This window comes from Ischnura elegans, chromosome 11, assembly GCF_921293095.1.
Source record: "Ischnura elegans chromosome 11, ioIscEleg1.1, whole genome shotgun sequence".
Classification (NCBI taxonomy): Eukaryota; Metazoa; Arthropoda; class Insecta; order Odonata; family Coenagrionidae; genus Ischnura; species Ischnura elegans.
In genome coordinates, this window is record NC_060256.1 from 9,437,110 (window position 1) to 9,445,776 (window position 8,667).

At 36.3% G+C, this 8,667-nt stretch overlaps 1 protein-coding gene across 1 annotated transcript; it reads left to right on the plus strand.

Annotated features, from left to right (window-relative positions):
* Positions 1-52: 52 nt before the first annotated feature.
* Positions 53-4,834, plus strand: LOC124167840. Its single transcript, XM_046545880.1, has 4 exons — positions 53-209; positions 330-440; positions 603-857; positions 4,181-4,834. The coding sequence occupies exons 1-4, from the start codon at positions 171-173 to the stop codon at positions 4,319-4,321; spliced, it is 546 nt and encodes a 181-aa protein (XP_046401836.1). The 5' UTR covers positions 53-170; the 3' UTR covers positions 4,322-4,834.
* The last annotated feature ends 3,833 nt before the right edge of the window (positions 4,835-8,667 follow it).

Consider the following 8,667-nt stretch of genomic DNA (forward strand, 5'->3'; position numbering starts at 1 on the left):
CAACATTTGTTATTATGATATTGACAGCTGATCAGTACAGCGGCCGGTACAAGCATATGACGAACGAAATGTATCGAGCGCAACTATTCGAAATTGAAAACTGAAAACAATTATTGTGTTGTTGATCCATGGTCCTATGTGTTGATCATTAAGTCTGGGTAATTTTTAGTATGTCTGAGCCAAGTATGAAGGGTGAAATATCTATTATGGTCAGTATCATGCGGTAATTATTATTAACAGTCTTTGTATGGCATTTTTTCGCGAATAATGTCTTTTATCATGTGTAACGAACCAGGCGCATGAACTATTTATTCTATGAATTATTTCAGGTAATATCTCCTATTATATATGGAGACCCTCTAATTAAAGCTATATATGATCAAAATACTGAACTTGGGAACAGTTATAACGTAAATATCTGCAGTTGTCAATGCTTAGAGGTTGGTATATCTTCTTCCACGATTCTGAAAAATTCAACGTTAGATGTATGATAGGCATCGTGCTTCTTCGATATAAAGTTGATTTGACGATTGCTGGTAGAGTACATTTCATACTGGAAACATTTGCGTTTAATATAAGCCGCCTAATTTTTGAAATTTCAGAATGAACCATCGCTTTTGGATGACCTGAACTCAGGAGAAGCAGGACAGTTCAAGTTTGACTTCATAGTGCTGGTAATGGATTCAAGATTGAGGGACAGTGTTATGAAGGCCGAGGAAAACATAAGCCACATTCCAAATTTTTATCTTACTTGTAAAAGGATAGCTTTTGTGTCTGGTGTTGCTCGTATGACAGAACACAATGCATGGGACCTTCGAAGAAAATATAATTGCCCAGCGTTGGTGGGAAATATTTTGGTGAGTATTGCCTTCACCGCTTATGATTTAAGTATTATTCTCATTGAAATCTAGATTCATGAAGTTAACTCTGCTCAAGGGTACACATGTACATATATCTTTTTGAAAGTTTTATTTAGGGAAATATACATCATCACTTTTAGTCCATCATTGCATGAATAAATTTACGTAATCCACTTTTCTTCATTGCCTCATGTTAAAAACACTAGTGGGTCTGCTCTTTGCGATCATTTTTTTGTGTTCTATGTCTTCTATACATTATCCAACTTTCATTTTCCATTTTAATGACCAACTTATAGTGTACTATGTGTAGATATTATTTGGAGAATCAGGATATGCATGAGACCTTTATGGAAAATGTGTCAATTACCTATATTCTGATTTCTGAAAATTGTAATATGGAAAGCTTTACTCATTAAAATCAGTTTACTAATTGGTCAATTTTGCTACTCCTTTTCCTGATCTTTACTATTACTTATATCTCACCTAGGAATTTATGACCATCATTGTCATTGCAAATGCGAGTCCTTCCTCCTATAGTATCTAATCAGGGTGTATGATTTCCTGGAATTCACAAAAATATTTCACCTCCTGTGACATTTTTCGAATTTTGGGAGATAAGTTGATTAACATGGGATAAACATTTGCCTCTTAGCCCATTTATTTATGACCATCAATGGATGAAATTGCATGGGCATGAGTCTCAGTATCATAAGTTCCTTGATAATGACGGCGGCTAACAAGCCAAGGTGTAAAACTCCAGCTCCTAGAAAACTGAACTGGCTGCAGTGGTTAAGCGGCTAAGGCAGTCATAGAGTAGTTTGCCGGCCACCGTCGTGGTCCCATAATTGTCTTTTCAAGGGTCTTAACCATTCTAGTCAAATGAAATCATTCAACGGAAATCAATCTGGCTACTTGATGTGCCGAAGCTAATAGTGATCGTTTAGCCACTATTAAATGTGAATGAGTATGGCCTGTGACAGTACCAGTCTGAGTTTCCTGGATCAAATTCTGGATGAAGCCATTTTTATATCTCAAATTTTGTAGGAATAGGAGTCACAAGTCCGGGCACAAGATACATTTTAATGCACTCGTTCAATGGCAATTATGCTGTTGCCTACGTAACAGTCATTGGACACACCAAACAAAAATTTCAAAATTATATGGTGATCCAGGGAACCGACCTATCCTGAATATGTGAAATTCATCTACATTGCATTCGTCTAGGACAGTGGTTCCCAAAGTGGGGGTCGCGACCCCCAAGGGGGTCGTAGGCCGTTCGGAAAGGGGTCGCGAGATACTAATAATATGGTGAACAACGTACTCAAACTTGGACGACCATTTTTAGGGGGTCGCGGCTAAAAAGAATGAGCTAAAATGGGTCGCGGAAAGAAAAAGTTTGGGAACCGCTGGTCTAGGATGAGCCCTGTCATCACCTATCCGACCAATCTGCAGGTTGAATCAGTTTGCCAAGTACTTTTCAATGAGTTCATCATCGCGATTCATTCAGCGATAGTTGTTCTGGAGTCATGACTTTGCCCCTGTTCATTTCCCTGCCTACTTGGACGCTTTATGGTTCATTCCCTGAGGCTTGGAAGTGTGTGAAGAGAAGGAGAGATTAGACTACCAGGGCTCAAGAATCATGTCAGATCTGACGCCAGCTTATGGCAGCAAATGGGCTTCGGTACATGTGCAATGTGATCATTTAAACTCTGTTAGCAGACAGAAGCCAAAGCTTTCAAAGCACCATTCACTGATAAAGCTTTACATCCCTCACTCTGTCAATGTTGTTTTTAAATATTCTCAAGCACTCTTAGGAACTTTTTTATTTGATGGCTACCTAGGGTCTTAGATATCTATATTATATTTTTATAGATACATACATATATATCTGATAATCATTTAGTTACCCTTTTTTCCAATTCATTGTGACTGGACATCACCTCACTCCTGACCCAGATCTCACCTCCGCTACCCTCCTCCCTTTTGAAGGTAATGTTAGTACGGAATCCTCTGCTTCCTCCTTGACTTAAACCATGCTCTTAAACCCACTCCCGACCCCCTTGGCCCAACCCAACCCTTGGGAATTCCCCTCCCCACCCCTTAACCCACTCCTCAGACTGTTGTATGTTTGGCAATTTGAAAAAATGAGTTTGTGTGTGACCATTTATTCTCTGTCTACGATGCAATATACCAGATGACATACTGCATAGTGACATAGGTTGTATAGCATTAAATTTACTTGGGTGGAATTACAAAGTTTTTTACATTTCATTATGTTAAGTCGATTCCATGAAGTCACGCCCAAGACAATAATTTATATTCCATACTGTGTAACTAAGAGCTGCTTAAAATTACATCCAATTTCTGTGGCTTTCCCCCTTGTTTGTTATATTGGGTGTTGATATGTTTTTCTGCGGAACATTTTAGTTCATGCTTCTAATGATTTTATATTAAGAAAAGTGTATTCCATTTTAATGTATGAATTAACTTTCTTGAAGATTAGATCTATCAAGACTAATTTTGGGCTCATATAATTACTTGAATGGTATTTGAATTAAGAAATGGAACACCTATCTCATCTGTGTCAATTTTTTTAATTTGAAAACAGTGTCAACGATTGAGTAATACAGTAGATTCCGTTTAATGGGTCCACCGGTTACTTGGGGCAGCCACTTAATTGGAGCAGATCTTGAAGAACAGAACCCAATAGAGGAATGTCCCAGAGTATTCTCCGCTTAATTGGGACAGCATGGTGCTTTATTGGACCATGAGTCTGTGACATAGACTCTATACTCGCGACGAAATTAAATTTTTTTGTTTTCAGAATTTTTTTTTAATATATATTTTCCTCCTTTGATTTACTCTTATTTTTCACTAAGTGTTCCTATTCTTGCCCTATTTTGAAAGCTCTTGTCGCTATACTATCCATAAGAGGATTGGACTTTTCTTTAATAGGACTTAGTAAAAGACATTCATTCAGCATTGCCTGAGGCTGTGAAAAATATTTTCAACTAAATTTTTATAATTCTTAAAAATGATAATAAATTAGGTAACTAAACTCGCTGCTTTATTAATAAAATTTATAGTTCAATAAAGGTTGCATTATAAAAATTCTTTAGTCTTCTTTCTACCATTTCAAAGTTTTTTATGCCCATATACGAGAGAGTTAGCCTAATTGGGACAGCCGCTTAAGTGAGGCAAAGTGCCGATACGTCCCAATTAACCGGAATCTACCGTATCTTCTTAAACTTGTATGTTCTCTCTCATTTTTCTATGTATCCCCAAAATGATTTGACAATACTATGTTCTTCGTGTTGCAGGATCCTAAGGCATGTGAATGCCTTGCCAGGAGAATATTGAAACTGGTGGAGTTCACTCTGGGATCAGCAACAGGATTGCCTAATATAACTTATAAGGAAACGTATGAGGATCTAGGGAACAAATCTTGTTTAAATAAGTGAATGCTTGTTATAACTCAATTATTTTTTAATGTAATACTTTTCTTGCCACCAATGGCAAAATAGTTTTACTTCAATCATTGTCTTGGGATAGTAATACTAGCTACAATCAATGAGAGTAAAAGGTGCTTATTGAAATTGCTATTCTTGTGATCAATATGCCATGAAGATATGGTATTAATGCCATAAATTGGTCATTAACTATGCATTTATTATTGGACAAAACTTTGTTCAAACCTGTAATTTAGGAATTGATATTATTGATCACAAAGTATTACTTTTTTATGATGTACTACTTGTAAAAATTTAACTCTTCAATGCTATTTTTACTGTTTTTGATTAATTTATCTACAAGGTACATATTTTTGTAAATGTAATAATTATCATCATGTTTCTTACTTTTGTATGAGACATTTTTATTATTCTCCATGCTTACTTTAGTGATATACATATTTGTATTTTACAAATGCTGTAATTTTATATTGATTGTTGCATCATAAAGAGTGATTTTTTGTATCTTGATTTTTTTCATTAAGCTTTTGGTGCATTCATTAGATGTTACAGTCAACTGGAAACCAAAATTTTTACTGAAATTATGTTTGGGTCACTCGTCATAAATTCATTACATGATGATCTTTGGGAAGGCCCTCAAGACCAGAAATCTAGAAAAATCAGTAATCCAGAAACCCTTTGGTCCCAAGCTTTCCGGATTTGAGGTCCTCAACTGTATTTTTATACAAGTATAGTTTTTACACAATAATTTTATGTTCATAAGCATAATTTAATTTCTTCTCTTTTTCCAAACATGTGGCATAAGTCAATTTATTATTATTTCTCTGCCTACAAATGCCTCAGAACAAAGATTTATGGCTCATTTGAAAAATTGGTCTTTCGTCATTATCACCGGTCAAATATTCTGAGATTGGTTTGACGCAGCTCTCCACTCTATTCTCCTATCAGCTAATCTTTTCACACCTACGTATTTCTTCTCTTTCAAATCTTTCTTTACCTGTTCCATGTATTTTGTTCAAGGTCTTCCTTATCCGTTCTTGCCTTCCACTTTTCCCTCGACGATTGTCCTAATCAGGCCATCATGTCTCATGTGGCCTATAAGGTTGTTCTGTATTCTTGTTAGGTTTTCATGAGGCTTCTCTTCTCTCCTACTCTTCTTGGTACTTCCTCATTATGTTCTAACTCGGTCGATCCATTTGATTTTCATCATTCTTCTGTAGCACCACATTTCGAAGGCCTCTATCCTTGCTTTCTCCGCTGTGGTCATTGTCCATACCTCAATTCCATATAGGAGCATTCTCCAAATGTAGGTTCTTATAAATTGTTTCCTTACTTCAATATTTTAGTTTTCCACTGTAAGCAGGTCTTTCTTTAGGTGGAATGCTCTTTTCGCCTGGGTTATTCTGCTGACAATTTCTTTCTTGCTTCTCCCCTCACTAGTTATCTTGCTTCCCAAGTAACCGAATTCGTCCACCTCTATCAGTTTTTGCTTCCCTATTTTAATGTTAGTCTGACTTATTCTCTTCTGCTGCATACTACCTAATATCTTCGTTTTCTTTGTGTTAATTTTCAGTTTATATTTACTCATTACCTACCCATATTAACCAGAATATTTTTCAAATCCTTCTATGTTGCTGTCATGATGGCTATGTCATCGGCATATCTTAGCAGGCTAATTTTTTCTCCATGGATATTCACACCCAAACCCTTTTCTTTGATTTCATTAAGTGCTTTCTTGGTGTAAACGTTGAAAATTACGGGTGACAAAGCACAGCCTTGTCTCACTCCTTTCTTAATTTTTGCTTCTTCACAGCTGGGCCCTGATTTTATTGCCGCAACTTGGTTTTTGTATAAACTGTGGATAATTCTTCTGCCATTGTAGGATCCTCCAATTTCTTTTAGGATTCCAAGCAGTGTTCCAATCCACATTGTTAAAATGCTTTCTCTAAGTCCACTAGTGCAATGAATGATGGTTTGTTCTTTTCCATTCTCTTCTCAATATGAGCAGCCGAAGAGCCAAAATTTAAGCTGATTGTCATCTTTGACTTGCAAGAAGGGTTCTTGAATTTGCTGGTGTTAACTTAGCGTCAAAATGCTGCAAAACTATAACGTACATATACTCTCAGCACTTGGTACTTGCTTTCTTTGTTCCCAATGCCATGTCACCTCGCAGTGCCGACATGTTATGAAGTCATTAATTTTAATGGACTCATCATAGAAATTCATTCATGCACTGAAATCAGATTGAAAGGAATGGTAAAAAAAGGCACGTATACATTAACATAAAAAGCATGTTTACTTTGACGTACAAAAGTCTTGAGATTTTTGTCTGCCAGGGGCCTATCCCTTGAAGGTGAAGGCGAGACGGCAGTATGCCATTGGCTAGGCAAGTCAGCCGCTGGCCTCAGGTGAAGAACAAGCCTACATCGACACAGTGGCAAGGTAAGCGCCCTATCCTTGTCCTCTACTTTTACTACCTCTTAGTGATGAGTTTTTTTGCTCTCCCCATCACCTTTCTTCCCAATTTCTTAATTTTATACTACATTTGTGTAGGCTTGCCTCCTATCGGTTCTCGATATCGGTTTCACAGGCCATGAAACGGCAGTGCCGATAGCTGGGTGCCAGAACCGACCCGTCACTACTTTTAATGATGATCCATTCATGCTACCTTATCTCTGATTCATGATTTTTAGGGAATTATCAACTTTAGCTCCAATAAACAGGTGTAATTAAAGGAACCATTATTAATAAAAATGGCTTTTATACATTTTTGCTTTATTCAAACACTTCTCTCAAATAAGCTTCACAAAATTATATTGGATAAATACAATCCATAACAAATTTTTATAACCAAATCATAAAATTTTAAATATTCAACTAACAATATTTATTGCACAGGTGTCGAGTTTTGACCAAAACTTTGGTTAAATACTTAATAAAATTCTTACATTGTTCCAACCAAAATAATAGAACCTGATCAACAATTTTAAGTCATTAATTTCAATGCTGACATAATTGATTGAGTAAAGTTATACATGATTAATGAAAATATGAATAACCAAATTACATGAACAATTAAAGAATTAATACAATGAGTAAACAAAAAGAACCACAGTTGTCAAATGAAAGCTCAGTTTAATGCCTTAACATGGATATCAATGACTTTATGAGCAGAAAAGATGTGAAATTTTCATTTATTTATGAGTGCTCAGGTGGCCTATCCCCTGATACTGTGCCCACAATATTTCCTATAAGATTCCCGTTTTTTTTTATTACAGCTGTGATGTACCGATACATACCCTGAGATTCATTTCAGTTTTCATGAGGGACAGAACGTCAGAATTTTAATGATTCCAAACTTGGCTTACACATAGAGAGGATATCAACATCAATTTGAGTTCACGAACATTAATTTTTAGTATCAAGTAAGGGTGAAAGATACTGAACTTGACTTATTCACAAGATGGACGAATGCGAAAACAAATCGATTTTGCTCAATTATCTCGATTTCAGTTGAAAAGGTCTGGAATATATAATAGGGTGGCTTCCTATTATTTTTTATTGCCTAAATCGAAAGGTTATTACTCCTGGAGTACGCATTTCATGCTTTAGATTTTTAAATAACGACATCTATTTTTCGCGATTAAATGAAAAGTGAAAATTTTCAAGTGCACGAAAACACGACGGCTGAGTATGAATGCTGGGAAAACTCCGCATGACGTCGTTCTGGTTCCCGCTGCCGCAAGTGAGGTGACCTTGGGGCGAGGCTTTGAGCATGAATACGACGCAGAATGCTAGCAGGTAGCAGAGAACCCTGCTAGCAGGTAGTACTTGGCTTAAATAAGGATTATTAATACCCTATCAAACGAAGGAAACTTTCCGACCTTGGGCAATTTTAATAGGTGATTATGAAGAGATGTTTCCCTGAGCTCTGTGCCTCATGCATGCATTGGTAATCTCAGATGATGAAAAACTCCTATCTACTTGTATAGAAACTGTCCCTGTGATGTCACGTGGAGTGGCATTGCATCTGCTTTTCAAATGCTGTTAAAATTGACCATTGCCATTCGTCTAAACTGGGAATTCTAAAACCAAATAATTTGTATATTATGAATACAATAATGGTGGGTAACGAATCGCAATCAATGCCTTTCGTTTTCTTTGGTGAAGGAAACTACCCCATTAATAAATTTTTCTATTTGTAAAAAATATGGGAACATTACTTCTGGTACAAGTCATTAATGACATTTGAGGCAGCTGGGAGATGAGGTCATCCAAAATTTTGAGCATAAATGTACGAAAATGTTAACAGTTTACACATTTCAAATAGTTTCATA

Bases quoted from the DNA above. Each gene is read 5' to 3' on its own strand.
- LOC124167840 (XM_046545880.1), top strand. From the start codon at position 171: ATGTCTGAGCCAAGTATGAAGGGTGAAATATCTATTATG. The intron at 210-329 runs GTCAGTATCATG...GAATTATTTCAG, and splicing joins AGGGTGAAATATCTATTATG to GTAATATCTCCTATTATATA. The intron at 858-4,180 runs GTGAGTATTGCC...TTCGTGTTGCAG, and splicing joins CGTTGGTGGGAAATATTTTG to GATCCTAAGGCATGTGAATG.